At 37.4% G+C, this 21214-nt stretch overlaps 1 protein-coding gene across 4 annotated transcripts; it reads left to right on the top strand.

Moving 5' to 3' along the window:
- Nucleotides 1–789: 789 nt before the first annotated feature.
- On the top strand, nt 790–19870 carry LOC123868704 (synaptic vesicle 2-related protein-like). 4 transcript variants are annotated; one of them, XM_045911264.1, is made up of 12 exons: nt 790–992; nt 1364–1528; nt 11721–11882; nt 12738–12900; nt 13811–13932; nt 15504–15736; nt 16288–16436; nt 16877–17006; nt 17189–17302; nt 17768–17934; nt 18793–18920; nt 19473–19870. In XM_045911264.1, the coding sequence occupies exons 2-12, from the start codon at nt 1429–1431 to the stop codon at nt 19523–19525; spliced, it is 1521 nt and encodes a 506-aa protein (XP_045767220.1). In that variant the 5' UTR covers nt 790–992; nt 1364–1428; the 3' UTR covers nt 19526–19870. The 4 variants fall into 4 exon arrangements, with proteins under 4 accessions (XP_045767220.1, XP_045767219.1, XP_045767218.1 ...); XM_045911263.1 differs by having other exon boundaries at nt 790–1074; nt 1154–1528; XM_045911262.1 differs by having other exon boundaries at nt 790–1528.
- The last annotated feature ends 1344 nt before the right edge of the window (nt 19871–21214 follow it).

The following is a 21214-nucleotide window of genomic DNA, read 5'->3' as shown; positions in this document are numbered from 1 at the left end:
GTTCACCACTGCGCCGGGGAGAGCATCAAAAATTATCTCTTAATTATATTGCAGAGATTTAAAACATGTCGGAAATTCGATAAATATCATCGACCTGAATGAAATAGGTACTTAATGCAGAAAAACTTGTTATTGGCAAACAACTAGAGATGGGCATTATTGCTACGTTTAAATCATTTTCATTTGGTGAATTTTTTTTTCACAGGCGATTTTTCATAGAAAGTGATTCTTCAATTTTTTCACTTACTATAGCCTTGGTACCTACATTGGTTTAGTAAGGTAGGAATTATGATCAAGAGCAAAATCACTGATATATTTTCACAGGAAATTTTCCAAGGAAGTAAGTGAATTTTCGCCCTTGTGATTTGTGTGAAAATACACTTTCCGTGAAACGTACCAAATAAATAACTAGATATTTTTACACACAGTGATACGAATGTTCTAGTTCGCACGCTCGTTAGCGTCTTAGCTCTGGTCAAAGACCGTGCGCCCGGGGGACATTAGAGCGGGTTCACAATGTCATAATTTTCAAACATTGTTGTTTCGCAATTTTGACAGGCTACTATGAGTAAGCCTGTGAAAATAGTTCTACATAGAAAAGAGCAACCGCCGAGTTTCTTGCTGGTTCTTCTCGGTAGGAAAGGCATTCCGAACCAGTGGTAGATGCTTTTGACGATTGGAAAGAACTTGTAAAAGTCTAATTGAATAAAAACATTTTGAATTTGAATTTGAACATATGAAAGGCTTTCCACATGATTTTTCACATGCTACTATGCATGCTATGTGAAATGGTCCATCTCTACAATCGACCTTCCGTCCGCGCTTCTTTCTCAAACCGATCTTGGTCAGTTACGCGAACATTACCAAACAGTCGTCATGTGACACGCTGTAAATAAATAAAGTGCTAAATAAAACAAAAACAAGTTAAATATAAGTAAATAAAACAAAAACAAAATAAAACAGCAACACATAAAAGTTTCAATGAAATATATGTAAATAAAACAAAAATAATAATGAAATTTTAAAATAAGAACGGTTTAATTATTCTAACAAAAAGAAGAATTTGGATAAGTGGTATTGAAATTAGATGCTGATTAAAATTCCATTTGGCGCGTCACGTGTCTAAACGAATGTTTTATAATTAAAATCACAGGGTTTGGAATACCAACTTTTCCGGGATCAGTGTTTCTGTTATAATCCGGATATCTTGTAAACAAGAGTGAATAGACACCTTTCCCATCCCATCTTAGCCCACATCATCACTTACCATCAGGTGTGATTGTGGTCAATCTGACCACAACAAGACTGAATCGAATTCGAATAAAAGTGTTTAATTTCTGTTTTAAAAATATAAATGTAACAGATATATAATATAAAAAATTACAACTTGATAATAATGTAAAGTTATTTACATTATTATTTTATAAAATGGCGCCACATTCCAACGAAAAAGATATGGAAATGAGCCACAGAACCGACTTGAAAGATGCGAAGTGTTATAGCTATGAAGAAGCCTTGGATTTGTCAGGTACGAGTATTACCTACCATTATTTACAAGGTATTGTTTAAAAACCTGAATTGTTATGGTTGAGTTGTTATAACCGTAACTGGAATTAGGGTTGACACTTTCAAGATTAATATAATGAGCATAACATACGTAACAATTAATTATTATTAATATCACATCATTGTCTCACAAATTCAACAATGAAAATCAAGAATCGTAATTGTACGGTTATTCAAATCATTAATTATTTCATACTAGTTTGACTTTGATTTTTTCACGACCTCTCTCTCTCACTTTTGTAAGATTTATTTTTCTGACGCTATGCAACCGCAGACGCAAACTGTCATACAAAACTGTCGTGATTGATAAAAATGTATGAAAAAAAAAATAAGAAGTAGCAACCCTAGTAATTTTTAGATAATTACGTTGGGCTGCGATTTTCTTTGAGGTGTTTGATTTGTTTGAATCTATTTTTATCGAGGCTGAATAAAAATTATCTGTAATTTTAATTATCATAATAATTTAAAATCATTATTTCTCCATCAGTCGATCATGGTATGGCATGGTAATGTTTGCAAGTGCAGTATGATGAAAATTACAGCTGAGGCCCAAATTTTAGAACGTGAGCCGCAGGCGAAGATTTTAAGCACCAAGAGTTTAATTTCCAATACACACGTGCATCCAACAACGTTTTTTAATACATTTGTTAATGAAAACAATAACAATATGTTCATAATAATATACAACTTATTATCCAGTTGTGTAAAATGAAAATTTTGAAAAGAATATTTTTGTATACTTTCCGACCGTAAAAAGTCGTAACCCTAATCGTCTAGCAGAAATTTAAAAACTAAGTACTTTTTACAAATTAAACTTATCTAAGAAAATTTTACAGTGACATTAACTTTACAATTTAACTACATTGTAGTTTAGGATTGAAACGCGCCTCAAATCATTTTTATTTAAATAATGAAATAAAAAAAACGTTATACAACCCTATACAACCCTATAGTTAATAGGTATAGTAATATATACCCTATAGTTATGTTATCTATAGGGGTCAAGTCAACGACTTAGCCTAGCTTCTTCAATGATACACGTTTAGTTTATCATCACTTCAAGAGATCATTGTTTACGTCTAGGGATTAACTTAATGTCTGGCCCCATCTCTAGCATTCAAGCTAACGAATTCTATATCGAATTAAAACAGACTATTTCTATATCTATACTAATATTATAAAGAGGAAACCTTTGTATTTTTGTATGTTTGTATTGAACAGGCTCAAAAACTACTGGACCGATTTCAAAATTTCTTTTACCATTACTTAGAGGGATTCTTCCGAATCCGTATAGGCTATATTTTATCCCGGAAAATAGAAAAAATAAATGTCCACCCGTGCGAAACCGGGGCGGGTCGCTAGTGTACCAATAAGTATGCTTAATTAATGACTGAAACCATTGAAAGTTTTGATAGTGGTTAGGAGGTCCGCCTTCAAATCTGAGGTGGGGGTTCGATCTCGGGCTCTACCTTTTCTCTCTTTTCGACCTCTAGCTTTTCGGAGTTATGTGCGTTTTAAGTAATTAAATATCATTTGCTTTAACGGTGAAGGAAAACATCGCGAGGAAACCTGCATGCCTGAAAGTTCTCCATGAGGTTCTCAAAGGTGTGAAAAGTCTTCCAATCAACATTTGGCCAGCGTGGAGTAACTTGCACAGCGCACTTTGGTAGTTTGGTAACTACCAAAGTGTGGTGGTTTCCGGAGATGGACATAGGCTACTTTTTATCCCGAAAAATCAAAGAGTTCCCATGGGATTCCTAAAGACCCACCCGTTTAACCGATTTATATAAAATTTGGTACCGAGGTAGCTTGCGTCCCTGTAATTGACATAGTCAACTTTTTTCCCGGAAGACCAAACGGTTCCCACGGGATCTTCAAAAACCTACATTCACGCGGACGAAGTCGCGGGCATCGGCTAGTTTGTCTATAAATACAGGAAAACTTAGGACTTGTACTGCAGATGAGGGACTTCTGTCCTTCGCTGACAATAGTCCCTCATCTGCAGTACAAGTCCTAAGTAAGAGGGACTATTGTCAGCGGAGGACAGAAGTCCCTCATCTTTTACTACGGTGTTACGCTGTACCTACCTACTATCAGTCCATAATGCGTTATGCGATGCAGTTCTTAGTGATCAATTTTGTCTTTAACGGACAATAGTCCTTCATCTGCTCAGGCCTTTAGAATGAAACAGGTATCTTAACTCGTTCGTACATCCTCAAACTGTATACCTACTTAAGATTTTCCTTTAAGGGCCTGCCGACATTATTCCTTTGAAAGTATTGTTATTCAACACCTATCTAGTCCTACAAATGACATCACAAAATTTTCAAAAAAATATGTACAATAGTTTGGTTAATGGTCTTTAGTTATTTAGAGTTATTTATTTAAATAATCGTTTATTACGATAAATACACGAATCTGATACAATAGTAGCTTCATTTAAGATCGTGTATCAACTTCTTTACCTGTGCAACCACGAAAGTAAATCTTACATTTAATAATAGGGAATATATATATGATACACTTTCGAAACGTATTTTATTTTATTTCGACATTCTTTATGAAAAATTCACATTTGGGTCAAATAATCCTAGTCTGCCCTGCGCGGGAGACGCGACGCATACGGCAGGCGCCCTTCAGACGTGGTGGATGTGCGCAATTTTTCCCGCCAATCGCTCTCGATTTACGAAAAATATTTTTTGTGTGATCTTATTGTAGCGAAATTATTATTTATAAATTATTGAATAAGGATGATTTGTTTTAGTTTTAAGAAACTTTTATCATCCATTTAGTGAACTCCATAGTAAATAGGTACTTAGAAGTGTTTTTTAGTTATTTCGTTGTTTTAAATTGTGTTAGGTAGGTACGAAGGTATCATAGTCAAATATCAGGATGCCGAAAATATCTCGACTAAAACGATCCCAACTACAAAAGATTGAAAGCATGAAAATCGCGTAAGTACCTACTTATCTTCCCATATACCTATTATTACATAAAAATATTGTGCGGCACACTATTTTTTGGCCCGATCCCTGGAATTGAATCCGAAACCTCGTCACCCATAGTGGAACATTGAAACTCCTGACTAACTAGGTACTACTACTTACTATAAACGGCCTCGCCCCCGGCTTCGTACCTACGGCTTTTTTGAAAATAAATAAGTACAGCCTATGTCACTCAGGAATAATGGTAGCTTTCTACTGATGAAAGAATTTTCAAAATTGGATCAGTAGTTCCAGAGATTACTTCATACAAACTTTACTTCTTTATAATATGAATGAATAAACACACACCATTCCTTGTTGCGTCATTCATGTAAGCAGCTGGGCAAAATACTGTAAGTAGGTAAGTACTAAGTACCTACCTACCTACCGACACAGATTACAATAGTGGTCAAAACTTATTTATAAGTAGGTAGAGGTACCTATAATAGCACCCCATAGTACGCGACAGGTTGACATGGCAATCGGATAATGAGCCGCACATCACCCGCGCTATCCCGCACCGGGTTAGCGCGAGGGCTGTGCGGGTGAGTGGGACGTCCCCATCCCGATTGCCATGTCGACCTGTCGCGTACTATATATAATTATAATTAGATTATTATAATTAGTTGCTAGTTATAATTACCTACCTCGACCTATCGCCGACTAAAGTTCGCGATAGGTCGAGATGGCAATTGGAATATGAGGCGGGGGGACGCCCCGCACACCTGCGCTCGCCCGCACCGCTCGCTAGCACGGGGACTGTGCGGGTGTGCGGGGTGTCTCCACCCCGATTGCCATCTCGATTTGTCGTGTACGATATACCTTCATAATATTGCAAATTGTACGATAGGTACATAGGTAGGTTACTAACAACAGATTCTTTGTTTACTTTTATTATTTTAGTTGTAGTTTACTCACGCCCCGAGGGTTCAGTACTCAGGTATTTTTTCGAAATTTTACACGATAAATCAAAAACTATTGTGCATAAAAATATATACGTAGTAAAGCCCTTTCACAATATTATGATACCCCACTTGTTATAAATAGTTACCTTTGAAATTTGAAAATACTAATTATTTCTTGATGGCATAAATTTTTAGGGTTACGTACCTCAAAAGGAAAAACGGAACCCTTTTTTTGACCTATCTCATAGCCAGCGTTTGCAAATCTAAGCATACGTAGGGACTGACAGACGCGACTTTGTTTTATACTATGTAGTGATGACGCAGAGTTTTCGCGGCAGCTTATGAAAGTGGCAGAGGCGGCAAATAAATAAAAAAGACAGAATACCTTGAGCGTTTTTTACCCGACTATGGCAAAGCCGAAAGGAAGGGTTATGATTTTAGCAGTGTATGTATGTATGTATGTATGTATGTATGTATGTATGTATGTATGTATGTATGTTTGTATCCAGATTCTGTGTGTTCCACCGTAGCGCCTAAACTATTGGGCCGATTTTGATGAATGAGGTGTCAATCGATTCGTTGTAAAGGCCCGGGTGGCATAGGCTATATTTCATACGAAAAAAATCGGCCAGATGGATGTATTGAATCTTACTCAAGACGATGCACTAAGCACCTATCTTGTTTCTTTCTTTTTAGTTTATTTTACTTGTACCAAGTCGAGTTCAAGTTGTCTCATTTTTCCGTAGTCGGGTTATAGTTTTTTCAACTTTTATTTAAAGCAAAACTTCTTTACCGGTTTCAGAAATAGTTAATACTTAGTATATAGTACATAGTATTATGTCGAAATATATAGCCCTACTTATTAAGGCAAATTTTAGGGAAACCTGTAAATACATTACATAGTTTTGATTAATATTATCCCCGACTCGCACTTGACCGGTTTTTTTCTTATTGGATCTATCTATACATCTTTCGTGATTTTGTAATTTAATCGATATATTTATTACCTACCTACTTGCAAACAAACGAGGAGTTATTTCACGAGGCGTGAAGAAGCCAGGAAAGTTTTGTTTCAGTTTGTTAGCTTTTCAAAATTTATTTCTCAAGAATTATCTATATCTATACTAATAAATAAAATTGGAGTGTCTGTCTGTAATTTCGAAATAACTACCTCATATTAAGCTCATATGGTTATTTGAACGATACCATAACTGAATCACACGTTTTTAAAATTTTTGTCTGTCTGTCTGTCTGTCTGTCTGTCTGTCTGTCTGTCTGTCTGTTTGAAAAGGCTTTGGAACGGCTGAACCGATTTTGACGGGACTTTCACAGGCAAGTAGAGGATTGACCAGGGCGTAAAATAGACTACTTTTTTAACCGACTTTCAAAAAGGGAGTTGTGTTTTTCTACCTATGTACACCGAAATCTCCGAGATTTCTGAACCGATTTGCGTCATTTCTTTTTTAATCGATAGAGGAACTTTGCGACATTGTTTCATAAAAAATTTGGAGTCCAACTCCTCAATCCTGATGCTGCAGGGGATCTGACCAATCCACGCGGGCGAAGCTGCGGGCATCAGCTAGTTTTAAAATAAAAGTAATGAAACAGATATTTGACCCATTCGACGTCACACGATCTCTTCCGGGCAGCCATCTTCAATCAATTTGTACAAATACGGCTGCATGACGGTTTTTAAATAAATAAATAAATAAAAATATTTTATTTCAGACAGTAATTATATGTCCATAATTAATTCTACACAAATTAAATTACGTAAATTAAAAGTAATATTAAAATGTAATAATTAAAGTTTAAATTATAAAAAAATAAAAATTATAATAATTTTTAAGCCAGTCTCGTTCCGACTCGAGACTGAATGACTATTAAACGCTTTTGTGTTAAGGTCGCCATTTTGATTAAGTGATTGCAAAATCAAGTGCATTCTGATCAAATTAATATTGCAGTTAGGTTATTTAAAAGATCAAAACTCTTGATAAGCTTCTACGCGAACATTTTAATAACTTATAAAATTATCTAAATTATTGTTGCCCTTAGGGCTTTCACATCTAAATTGACTTCTGAATTCTTTTAAGTGTAGGTATTTTGTAAATTTATTCATAACTCACAATCTGCACTCTCACTCGGCACTGTGGTCAAAGTTATGAGTGAAATTTAAAAATAAAATAAAAATATCTAAATCACTGATTAATTTTTTGAATCAGATTTAATTTTCAGTAACAAGTTAAATAATTTTCTGTGTTAAAATAAACTGATGAAAATCACTAATACTGCCTCACTTTTATAATACCAAACATATTCTATTTTCATATATTTTATTCATTCATAAATTTAATATAAAAAATATATACTTTTTATTACCCCTACAAAACCATTTTTATTTCTCACCAACAATCCTTGTGTATAAATTCAATTAATCCAGTTTGTTAACATGATCTTATTTATATACCTATTGCATTTAAGTGGGAGGTCCTGGGTTCGATATCAAGCCCCCGATCGAGTCAGTATTTTACAATTTCCAAATTGGCTCAGGTCTGAACTCTGAACGGGTAGGACACTGGTTTACATATTATTATCCTTTACCCTTTTTAGGGTTGCGGACCTTAAAAGGAAAAACGGAACCCTTATAGGATCTCTTTGTTGTCTGTCTGTCCATCTGTCCGTCTGTCCGTCTGTCCGTCTGTCCGTCGTGTCTGTCAAGAAACCTATAGGGTACTTCCCGTTGACCTAGAGACATGAAACTTGGCAGGTAGGTAGGTCTTATAGCACAAGTACAGGAATAAATCTGAAAACCCCGAATTTGGTTACATCGTTTGAAAAAAAATTAAATGTGCTTTGATTTTCAAATTAAGGTAACTATACCAAGTGGGGTATCATATGAAAGGGCTTTACCTGTACATTATGTAAGGTTATTTTTAAAAATTGATTTGAGTTGTCAAAAATAATATAAAATTATTAATTTATCTAATGCAGGTAGTTTGATAAAATCGATATTTCGCTCATTCGATGTCATGCAATCTGTTGCTAGGAGGCCAACAAGATTGAACTTGCATAAATACGGGTGTTTCGAAGGTTTTAGTTTAGTCTCCTTCTGAGATTCGGAGCGATATCGCATATTTTCGGTATTTGGATTGTGAACTGAATAATTAGATGTTGTGATAGCAATCACGCTCTAATTAAATTATTTATTTTTGCATTAGTTTGTTTAGATTAAAACTCTCGGATAACCTTACACATTAAACTTGTGTTTTTTTGTGTTGGTTTTGAAGAGGACATTCCAATAATTCGATAAAAATATTTAAATAATACCTGTTTTTCTGAGTGACGCCAATAATTCAGAAGCGGGACGTGTCTCACGTTGTCTTAATTTCGCTTTGGTATCTTTTTGTAAACAACCCACATTTTATTAAAATTTTTATTGAGTTTGATTTGGTGATTAAAATTTTTAGTTTTTTTTTAATAATTTAGTCTTTTGTGAAGTGGAAAGTAATTTGCAATAAGTGGTTCAGATTTTGTATACATCGAATGAGAAGTTAGTCTTTTGGATTTATTGTTGACTGGATATTAAAACTGAGAGTTCGGCAGTTCAAGGGTAGGTTTTAATGATTTGACGGAGGGCAGGATAGCCCACGATTTTCATTTGACTATGGGCAAGGAAGCCCGCGACTGACATGACAAGATTGATTAGAAACACGAGGACGTGTTAAATTCAGGACGGCCGAACTGTAAGGTTATTTTTAAAAATTGATTTGAGTTGTCAAAAATAATATAAAATTATTAATTTATCTAATGCAGGTAGTTTGATAAAATCGATATTTCGCTCATTCGATTTCATGCAATCTGTTGCTAGGAGGCCAACAAGATTGAACTTGCATAAATACGGGTGTTTCGAAGGTTTTAGTTTAGTCTCCTTCTGAGATTCGGAGCGATATCGCATATTTTCGGTATTTGGATTGTGAACTGAATAATTAGATGTTGTGATAGCAATCACGCTCTAATTAAATTATTTATTTTAGCATTAGTTTGTTTAGATTAAAACTCTCGGATAACCTTACACATTAAACTTGTGTTTTTTTGTGTTGGTTTTGAAGAGGACATTCCAATAATTCGATAAAAATATTTAAATAATACCTGTTTTTCTGAGTGACGCCAATAATTATAAAACATATTTTTATGAATAACAGTTTTTGATATATCGTGCAAAATGTTGGAATAAATACCCGAGTACGGAACCCTAAGTGCGTGAGTCTGACTCACACTTGGCCGGTTTTTTCAAATATCAATTGACGGATAAAACTTAAATGGCAAGCACTTTCTTAAATTTTATGCATTATAGCACGATTTAATATTGACTCTGAATGTAGTCTTAGTAAAGTCAAAGTACGCTTCACATCGTCACTTACTACCTACTGCTATTTACCAGGTGAGATAGCAAACAAGTGCTAATTTATAATTGAATAAAAAATATTAATTCAGGTCTTTTACGATATCAACACACATTAAATTTTCTCCATTGCCCCTTCTAACACGCTTTTGCTCTATGGAAAAAAAACCAACCGAGTGCGAGTCAGACTCGCGCACCGAGGGTCCCGTATTCGGGTATTTTTTTCAATTTTGCATAATAAATCAATCACTATTATGCATAATAAAAAAAAAACCCCCACCAATACTAAAAAATAAAAAATAATTTAATTTTTATCGAACATATTAGAGTAAAATGTAGTTCTATAGTATCATTTTTTGGATGGTAAATTAAATTGCTTTTACTATTTAGTGTTGGTGGTTTTTAAGTTTTTTATCTATTTTTAGGGTTAAGAAAAAACGGAACCCATAAAGGATCACTTTGTTGTCTATCTGTCCGTCCGTCCGTCGTGTCTGTCAAAAAAACCTATGGGGTACTTCCTGTCGACCTAGAATCATGAAATTTGGAATTTTGAATGAATATTTTTTTTGTGATGTAACCTCAAATTCAAGGTTTTCGGATTTATTCCTTTATACTTGTACTATAAGACCTACCTACCAGCCCAATTTCATGATTTTAGATCTACGGGAAGTACCCTATGGATTTTCTTGACAGACACGACAAACGGACACACAAACAGATAGACAGACGGTCAGACAACAAAGTGTTCCCAGAAGGGTTCCGTTTTTCCTTTTGAGGCACGGAACCCTAAAAAGCTAAGCGCATCGGTGCTATGTCGTTTCTTTTTTCGCCAATGTTGAGGTTGTTAACTTGGTTGACCTGTAGCCGTAGTACAGTTTACCGCCACTAGATGGCGGTAAAAATTAAAGTAAATTAATGTCGAGGTGTAGAGGGGCGAGAGGGAACCAAATGCTCGAGGCCATTCGAAACTTGGAGCGTCTTAAAGATGCGACCTTGATAAGCGTTTACTGTGGCCGACCGAATAGATAATAATTCTTTATTGAAGTAAACTTGCTTTATCTTGACACTTTCTCAGGTCAGTCAGGTCCACAGTTTTACGATATACTATTCGTAAAACTGTGATCACGTCTGTCTGTTAGTATTGAATCAATAAACTTTTACTTACTAGAGTGAATAGGCAACTTCTCGGCAAGCGCGCTCCATCTTAGGCTGCATCATCACTTGCTAGCAGGTCTGATTGCAGCCAAGCGCTAGTCTATATAATTAAAAAAAAAAATACTAGTCTACTGACTGCAGCAACAAGCTGAGGCAGCGCCCCGTTCAGCCGAGACAGATTAAGCCTAGTTCTAAGAAGTGGGTGCCTGGGTCTTGGGGAGCCAGAGAGCATGGACATTGATCGGCTCCTTAGTTCCCCAGGGACTGGTATGGCGCCCTACCTGTTTGTGTCTATGTTTGTTTTGGCTGAATAAAAGGATTTGTTATTATTATTACTACTTACTAAAGGCTCTTTTTCATTGGTCGATACCTCCGTCGCATCGATTAATGTCCTAAATAATTTGGATCTAAATAATGTGTGTACCTATTGTATAGAAAGTACATAGTGTAGTTTTGCACTAGTTGAACCAGTTGAACTAGTTTGCACCAGAAAAATATGCGGGTGAGTAGGTATACAGCATGCATTTTAGAAATCACCTGCACACTGAATGCATAATATCGACAAATCAAACTTTAAAAAAGGATTAAATTAGATATACATAGGTTACATAATATGCAGGTGGGTATACGGTTACGCATTTTAGGAAAAATTTTGCATATCGGCAAAAATGATGAAAATAATAAAAAAAACCTCTATTTATTTTGTAGGTCATGGCAAATACAACTACGGCCTACTTTTCGCCTGTTTCATGGTGATCGTCGCCATGGGCATCGACATATTTGGTCTGGGCATCATAGTGACTGCAGCTAGCTGCGACTTGGGCCTCAATCTGCAACAGATTGGAGTTCTGTCTTCTATGCCGTTTGCTGGTATGATGAGCCCATACTAATATTATAAATGCGAAAGTGTGTCTCTCTGTCTGACTGTCTGCTACCTTTTCACGGCCTAACAGTGTAACCAATTCTGACGGGTACAGGGTTAGCATATACCCCGGTACGGGCGTAGGCTACTTTTTATCCCCGGAAAATCAAACAGTTCCCATGGGATCTATAAAAATCTAAATCCACGCGGACGAAGTCGCGGGCATTCTCTAGTAAGAAATAAAATATACTGATTACCTAATTAACTTATCGTTGATTCTTAAGTACAAAAAAGTTATAGTATTTATTGTACCTATCATTATTAGATATTATAGCGACCAGGAATTCTCGCGAAGTACCGACTCTCGCTCCTCTGGGTAGAATTCAAACCGCATTGGTTCAGGAACTTGCTACATATTTAGCCTAGGCCCTCACTTAGAAAGGATTTTTAGGAATCCCGCGCAAACGACGACGACGAGTCAGTTAGTGCCTCATCTCATCATCATCATCATTATCAACCAATAGACGTCCACTGCTGTCCACAAGTCTCTTTTAGAGAGTTCCACATACCACTGCCTTTTTTTTTTTAGTCTTTATTTATTTAAGGGCTTTGTTGATACCACTGTCTTGCGCCGCCTGAATCTAGCGGCCTCTGATCTCTCTACGACTCATTTGTCTGCTTATCTAGATTCTAGTGGGGTGTCTCGTATTCGAGCATCTTGGGACCCCACCTAGGAAAGTTAGTGTCTCATTTATTATTTTCGACGATTAGTTGACGAATCTAATTTATTTAAACATACTTAATAGGTTACCGCTATTTTCTCTATGTCATCCAAACTGCATCAAAATGGTGTGCTTTTTCAGGTATTATCGTCATGTCGTACCCATGGGGCTACCTGTCAGACACTAAGGGAAGGCGGTTGGTGCTGTTATGGGCGATGGGTGGCAGCTTCGTCAGCGCAGTTCTGAGCAGCCTGGCTCCTAGCTGGCAGGTCCTGGCGGCTTTGCGGTTCATCAGTTCTGCTTTGTAAGTAAGGCTTTTACGCTGAAGCATCAACATGCAACAACATGGCATGCCACAACAGTCTCAATTTCCTGCTGTAGAACTGTAATATTATACGGCATGGCAGTCTGCGCAAGGTGTTACAATGCCGCGATGTGCGGCCATGTGGCATGCTGCGATGTCGCACTATATTGTTTTATTATTTATTGCTATCTGTGGTCTCCAATTTTTTCTGTAGTTATTCGAGGACACCAATTTAGCCCTTGACTGAAATCTCTTTTGTAACTCACCTGGCAGCAGAGTATCAGCCATCGGTTCTGCGACAGACATGACCTGCCATGCAAATCTTTACAAACGCATTAAAATCACTATGGTTTTATCTCTCACTTCAGTAAGACGTGGAAATGGTTCCTGCTAAATGTCGTTAGAGCTATGTCGATTATTTTAGCTCTCTATTAGTATTCTGTGTATTACACATACCAAATGTACCTACTGAATATGTTTCGAATCCTTTCCTGAGTTAGATAATATTACAAGTGTAAATTAAAAATTTATAACACCCCCGACAAGTGAAGGTTACATAACTAGAAAAAAGCTGATAACTTTCAAACGGCTGAACCGATTTTCTTGGATAATAGCTAAGAACACTCTCGATCAAGCCACCTTTCAAACAAAAAAAACTAAATTAAAATCGGTTCATTAGTTTAGGCGCTACGGTGCCACAGACAGATACACAGATACACAGATATACACACGTCAAACTTATAACACCCCTCTTTTTGGGTCGGGGGTTAAAAAGTCCCATGCCATCAAACGCATCTCATCATCATCCTCATTACCCCATGTTAGGGCCACATTATCACTTTCCATCAGGTGTTATTGTGGTCAAGCGCTTGCCTATTATTGAATTTAAAAAAGTACCTAATTTTTTCAGATCAAGCGCAGCGGAATCAGCAACGTACGCGCTTCTAGGTGAATGTTGCAACTCTAGGTCTCGTGCCAAGTACATGCTGCTGATGACCAGTGCTCTTATGTTAACGCCTACCCTTTACTATGGTAAGCTACACCTATAAATGGATACAGCTTAAGCCCCTAGGTTAACAGCTGGGGTTAGAAACTTGAGATTTTGGATGTGGGTTTGCTCTAGAACGTAGAAGGCGTTCCCCTTAAAGGTTAAGTATTTTACGCGGGAATAACAGCATGCGAGAAATGAAGAAATTAATTTTGTGACCGTTTGATGTTAGTGTGCGAAATTAATTTTGCACATTAACACCGTACTCTTGAATTGGAATATACGGTAATTTGCAATTCTTACTACATTTTAAATTATTATTGTAGCTTGCAGTCTTGTGGCATGCCTTTGCGTCACTATGTGTTGCTCTGGTGGATTTTCAGCACTTCAAAAGCGAAGTTGGGGCGAGTATTAGTGTAGTAATGCCCTAATGGCGAGTATAAGTGTAGTAATACCCTAATGTAGATAAACCTACGGTTGAAAAATAGATATAATACTTAGGTAACTTAGGAACCTACTTGTTTAAAATAAAGAATAGAAAAACATTAATATTGATGACTACAAGGCTTAATGAGATGTAGGAATTATTTTTAGCATCCGTGAATGAATACTAAGCATAATATTATTAACTTAACACTCGTATCATTATCAATATACAATACTTTTAGTCACGGTTGGTGTGTTACGAAAAACAGACATAATTTATGTGAGATACTAGCTGATGCCCGCGTCTTCGCCCGCGTGGATTTAGGTTTTTCGAAATCCCGTGGGAACTCTTGGATTTTCCGGGATAAAAAGTAGCCTATGTGCTAATCCAGGATATTATCTATCTCCATTCCAAATTTCAGCCAAATCCGTCCAGTGGTTTTTGCGTGAAGGAGTAACAAACATACACACACACACACACATACAAACTTTCGCCTTTATAATATTAAGTGTGATTACGTCGTATCAGGTAGGTATAGAAGTTTAAGTGATATTTGCATGAAGCCAATGTTAATATTTATGTGACTGAGAGCAACATTGATGTAGATGAATAAACGAGCAGGTATAATTTATTAGATTATACCTGCTATTATGTGTATTTATGTATTTGTGTATATGTGTGTTGTTATTGTAATTTATTATAATTTTTTTAAAATTGACACACAAAAAATTGTGGACGAAAAAATTTAATAGACCTACTTCTAAGAATCGGTCGTGATATTTAATAGTACTATTATACTATACTATACTATATACAAGAATAATATGCGTATAAAAAGTTTTTTTTGCATAATACTTTAGGCTCTGTTGGTTAAGCTAGGCAAATTGGAAATTTTAATTAGGATCCCAAAGTTTCTTTACTTTCTTTCGATAGGAATCAGTGATACTTACTGGTACCTATTAGATTTCCTTAGATTTATTAAGGGGTTCTGTTGGAAGTGGTAGGCCCATCCGTTTAAGCAATTTATATGTTTGGTACAAAGGTGGCTTGCATCCCGGAATATTACCTAAGCAATTTTTTATCCCGGAAAATCAAAGAGTTCCCACGGTAATTTTAAAAAAACCTCATTCATCCACGGGGTGAAGCCGAAGGTATCATCTAGTGTTAAGTAATTCCTCTCAATTTCAGTGTGGGGCTACTTCATAACCAAACTGAACTTCACCTTCTACATAATTGGCATTGCCTACCGTCCATGGCGTCTGCTGACCCTCGTCATGGCGTTGCCTCTGGGCATAGGTGCTCTGTTGCTGTGCTTCTTCAAGGAGAGCCCTAAGTTCCTCGCTAATGTTGGAAGGAAGGAAGAAGCTTTAGCAGTTCTGAAGAGGATGTATGAAGTTAATGGAGGGAAAGGGGAATACCCGGTAAGTTCTGAGCGATTTGTTTACCTATGAACATAGGTGCTCTGTTGCTGTGTTTCTTCAAGGAGAGCCCTAAGTTCCTGGCTAGTGTTGGAAAGAAGGAAGAAGCTTTAGCATTTCTGAAGAGGATGTATGAATGTTTTTTACCTCTGAACATAGGTGCTCTGTTGCTGTGTTTCTTTAAGGAAAGCCCTAAGTTCCTCGCTAACGTTGGAATGAAGGAAGAAGCTTTGATAGTCCCGGAGCGGATGTATGAAGGTAATGGAGGTAAATGGGAAATGGCATTATGTAACCAGATCGCTAGCTAGCAAAAACTCCTCCTTCTGTTACTACCTTAACACAATCCAATGCCAATAACCATTTGATTTATCTTGTAGTTTTAGTGATTTAGTTTTTTATTACACCCGCATTGTAAAGCGTGCAAAACTTGGGCCACCTACGACGTGGCATTGACTTCGAGTGACCTATTTACGGAACGTTTGTTAACCTCTAGTTTGTATGTTTAGGAGTTAAGTTAGGATGAACTTTTTTTAATGCGTTATAACCATTTCCAGGTTACTGATATCTTGGGTGAAGACTGCAAAGAAGAAGTAGGCCAGCTCACACTTAGGTCTCTGTGGATCCAGATTGCACCACTCTTCAAACCCCCACTGCTGGGCAGAACGCTCCTGCTGTACTATCTGACTTTTGTCACATATATTGCGTGAGTATTCATACCCTTCACTGGATTAAAAATGTTCACCTACAGACCAAATTTTGGCCACGGTGACCAATATAAATTTCAACTAAAAAATACGATGTCTATCGGGAATTCTTACAATCGACATCCAAGCTAAAACTAATACAGAGCCACAGATGAGAGAAACTAAAGGGCTCATCTGTGTACAGAGCCATCTAATTCATCATCTGGAGGATGTTTCGATGGATAAGTAAAAGGTGTGTAATTTTGCAAACACTTAATTACTTATAGGCAGCAGCATGCAGCTCATAGAGGCCCAAAAGCGCTGCTTACCCTGTTTCAAATAGTTCTATGCTCATTTTTCATCAAGACCGCCAGTAAAGAGGGGTCTAGCTAACTTATGCCTACCCTGACTATAAACCCTGTGCACGCCACTGCTTATAGGATTTCCTTTTTTTTCACAGTAACAACAGCTTCGCAATAATCCTGCCAACCATATTCAACGTGTTTTTCACATCGTATGCCAGCAGCAGAGCCGGTGTTGGCTTCTGTGAAATTTTCGCGAGCAATGCCAACTCCACCACACATCAAGAGGTAACGTTCCGCCTTACCTGTGAGCTTACTTGCGCAGGCTAGTTTAGCTTGAAGCTAGAAAAGAGATAGCTTTATACCGCTGGCATAAATCTGTCTCACTTTAACTGAAACTTAAGTCTAAGCAAAGTCAAAGTGCGCTCTATAGATTTCAAACTTAGTGTTCTCAGTTTCTCTTGTTTTAGGAGGGGGAATGTTCGGGACAGATTGAGGACAACACAATATGGGCGGGCTGTGCGCACGGCTTGTCTTTCTTTGTCCTCAACGCTTTGATCTCCCAGTGCGCGGGGAAACGAAAGGTAATTTATGTTCGGAATGCCGAGCCTTCCTACCGAGAAGAACAACCAAGAAACTCAGCGGTTGCTCTTATCAAATATTCAATTTACAATATCAATAGCTGATGCCGCGAATTCATCCGTGATGATTTAGTTTTTTAAAAATCCCTTAGGAACTCTTCGATTTTCCAGGATAAAGAGAAGTCGATGTCACTCTCCAGGTCTTTAACTATGCTCATGCAAAAAATCACGTCGACCATAGGACAATCCGGGTATCTTTAAAACAAGAGTGATTAGGCATCTTCTAGGTAAACACCTCCCATCTTAGGCCACATCATCGCTTTCCATCAGATGTGATTGTGGTCAAGCGCTTGCCTATAGTGAAAAAAAAGGACGTGATTGAAGGACAAACCATTTATAATATTTATAAAGAAATTTAGTTCCGCCTTGAGCGAAATTTTATTTTTGTTTATTTCTTTTGTATTACAGGCACTTACCATCACAATTCTCCTGATAGCAGCAATAGCAGCCATCGTCATAGACCTGACGGGAGAGGCGCTGTCCGGCCTCGTCCTGTTCTACGTGTACCTCACCACGGCCATGGTCTTCGGGGTCATCTCCTCCTACTTCGTTACTCTCTACCCTACTTCTTATAGGTATGAGTATATACCAGTAACAAACTAAATATAGCAAATGCCTAAGTGTATATAGGTGCATGCCAACGGGGACGCTAACCGTGTGGACTGTGGAGACAGAAAAAACCCCCCCCAAAAACATTTCATGTAAAGGGGTTACCAAGACTCACAAGTTCATAATGTTTTCAGTGTTAAAAAGTTATGAGATCTTTAGTAGAGCCAAGCCCCTAGCTGAGCTTAGATTTGTGCTGCCCATAGGACCTATCCCAAGTCAAAAATATATAGCTTTTAAATGCTCTTGACTATATCACATTTATTACAATAAATAACAAATAACTCTACTTACAAACTCTGACTCTACAAACCCTATATCTTGGTTAATAAAGTAAGCCTTGGCCGTTTACCGCCGTTTGGCTCGTCTTGGCGGAGGCACTGCCGTGCCCCCTGATTAGCTTGAAGCGCCCGGCGTTCGTCCGTTTCCTTAGCTTCACTTTAAATTTTGTATTCACAGCGTCAATAAATAAAAAAAATCAATAAAAGCAAGCAAAAAAAAAGTTCCCTGATGGGCTAAATAAAAATAAATCCTGTAAGTATTTTCTAAAAGTTCGCAACATATAGCAAACAAAACATCTGAATGACACTAGAGGTCAATGAACGTTGCATAGATAAATGCTGCGGAGTCCATTCCGAGTCGTACTGCGGAGCATTATTTTTGCACGCTATACATTGCGGGTTTGAAAAGTACTAAACCATAAAAGTAGAAGTATAAGCCAAAGGGTTTTTGGTATTGGATTGTGTTTAAGTAGAATAATAATAGCGCTAGGTTTTTGCTAGGGCGCTTATTACACCCTGTATATTTATTATGCTTGTTTTCTATAGGGGCATGGTAGCGTGCTTGGGCATGATGGTGGCCCGGCTGAGCGCCTTCACCGGTACCAACGTGGTCAGTGGAGCCATCACCGACAACTGCGCGGCCACTTTCTACGGCGCCGCTGGATTGGTGATCAGTAAGTTTTCTTTTATCCTATTCAGGAGGTAGAGGGCTCGATCCCAGGAACGTACTTCTTCCTTTTTGGACTATGGCCTAAACCCTTTACATTCCCCTGCTCAGTAGTGAACCAGCGATGGGTTTTGAAATGATCGTGATGATGCTGATGTGGTCAATGCCCCCTGCATAGGTCCTATTTGGAGGGCACCTCTAACTTTTATGAAGGATAACATCGTGAGAATTATCCAACAAGCCAGCAGGACTCAACAGTAATTAACCTTACCTACTGAAATTTTACATAATGAACTCTTCCATAAATCCGAAAGAAGTAAATAGATCAGTTTTCACTAATTGATCCACCTATGTCGGCTTCCTCAAGTGAAGGAAGCCAACTCTTATTTCTAACTTATGAGATGTGATGTGTGACACAATTTAAGAAATAAACTTATTTCTTTATTTCTATCTTTCTTTCTTTCTATGCGCGTGCAGGTCTCTTTTGCCTCGAGGAGCGTCGAGGCAACCTTCTCCTCCTATTGAATTCCTATTCCTAACTATTTAACTGGATTTCCAGGTGGCGCAATTGCTGCATGGTTCTTACCACCGGATGGTAAAGAAGTCGATTGATTGTCGAGTAGAGAAAGGAAGAGATGGTGTGTGAAGCGAACCGCCGAGTGCCGCCGATATCCGTACCGTGCCTAACAAAGGTCGAGTAGCTGAAGAGCTGTATAAAGGGAAGATGAAGGGAGTCTTCTGGTGTAGTGAAATTATGTAATACTAATACCTACACATAATCTCCAGCTGTCTATGAAATTCAATATCAATAAAGCTTAAACACAATAGAGAGAAAAAAATCAGGCAGGCGTTTTTACTCGCTCGCCGAGCGAAATGTGTTTTTATTTTATTATCCCCCGACCCAAAAAGAGGGGTGTTATAAGTTTGACGTGTGTATCTGTGTATCTATGTATCTGTGTATATGTGTATGTATGTATTTGTGAATCTGTCTGTGGCATCATAGCTCCTAAACTAATGATCCGATTTGAATTTAAGTTTTTTTTGTTTGAAAGGTGGCTTGATCGAGAGTGTTCTTAGCTATAATTCAAGAAAATTGGTTCAGGCGTTTGAAAGTTATCAGCTCTTTTCTAGTAACTATCACCTTCACTTGTCGGGGGTGTCATAAATTTTTAATTTACACTTGTTTCTATTTGATATTTTAAGATTTGGCTCGGCTTTATAGGGCTATTGAATCACATATTATTTATTAGTGCAACAGAAGTCTTTATGTGCATCCATTCAGAAGTTATGTGGCTCTGACAGACGGACGGGCAGGTGCAAATATGCAAATACACGCACGTAGACTCGGAAACCTCGCTTCGCTTGGTAAATAATTTCTGAATTACCTATCTCAGCAGAGCGGGGTGATTCACCTCAAGCTGTTCTACGAACAAGATAAAGTTTAAAACTAAAACCCGACTGCGATCGTCTTAGTAAACGCTGAAATATTATAGTAAAATTAATTTTCTGTCGCTCTGTATATTTTAATATGATTTTAATGCTGTAGTACGTTTATATATAAACTCATAATTTTCTCCTCTTTCATTTGACACCCCACTCGATGCAATACCAAAAAAAAAATTTTGGAGACCCCCACTTTTTATACGAAAAATTGGTCTAACATCTCATTTTTCGTATAAAATGTAGCCTATGTCACCTGGACCTTTACGACGAATCGATTGACACCTCATTCATCAAAATCGGCCCAGTAGTTTAGGCGCTACGGTGGAACACACAGAATCTGGATAGAAACATACACACACACATACATACACACATACGTACATACATAGACTGTTAAAATCATAACCCTTGTTTTTGGCTTTGCCGCAGTCGGGTAAAAAATATTTTGTTTTCACTGAGTGAAGCAACAATGTAGAACCAACCAACTGTTGAAATTTCCTGTAGGAATTCTTTAATTTTCGAGATGAAAAGTAACATCCTGGTTCCATGAACAGCATCATATCGCACGCCCTGGAAAGTTATTTTAAACCGACTTCAAAAAAGAGGAGGTTCTCAATTCGTCGGAATCTTTTTTCTTCTTCTGCTTTTACACAAATTAGCCTGGCAGGCTTAGATTAAGAATTGGTCTCCACTCCGCTCCAACGGAGACCAATTCAATCTAAGCAGGCAGGTTTGTAATTATTAAAATAAAATTCAAAGCACGAAAAAATCACGTCCAACATGTACGAAGTCCCACCTTTTTTTCTGGAAAGTCCCTGATTGACGAAGTTGTTACGGATCCATTTTATTTGATAACTC

This window comes from Maniola jurtina, chromosome 10 (assembly GCF_905333055.1).
Source record: "Maniola jurtina chromosome 10, ilManJurt1.1, whole genome shotgun sequence".
NCBI classification, from domain to species: domain Eukaryota; kingdom Metazoa; phylum Arthropoda; class Insecta; order Lepidoptera; family Nymphalidae; genus Maniola; species Maniola jurtina.
This window is presented reverse-complemented; position numbering and strand designations above follow the sequence as displayed.

What these genes read in the sequence shown, in the direction of transcription:
- LOC123868704 (XM_045911264.1), top strand. Translation starts at nt 1,429, where the DNA reads ATGGCGCCACATTCCAACGAAAAAGATATGGAAATGAGCCACAGAACC. An exon ending in GAGGGAAAGGGGAATACCCG is followed by an intron (nt 15,737 to 16,287) that starts GTAAGTTCTGAG and finishes AACCATTTCCAG; the next exon opens with GTTACTGATATCTTGGGTGA. An exon ending in ACTTTTGTCACATATATTGC is followed by an intron (nt 16,437 to 16,876) that starts GTGAGTATTCAT and finishes TTTTTTTCACAG; the next exon opens with TAACAACAGCTTCGCAATAA.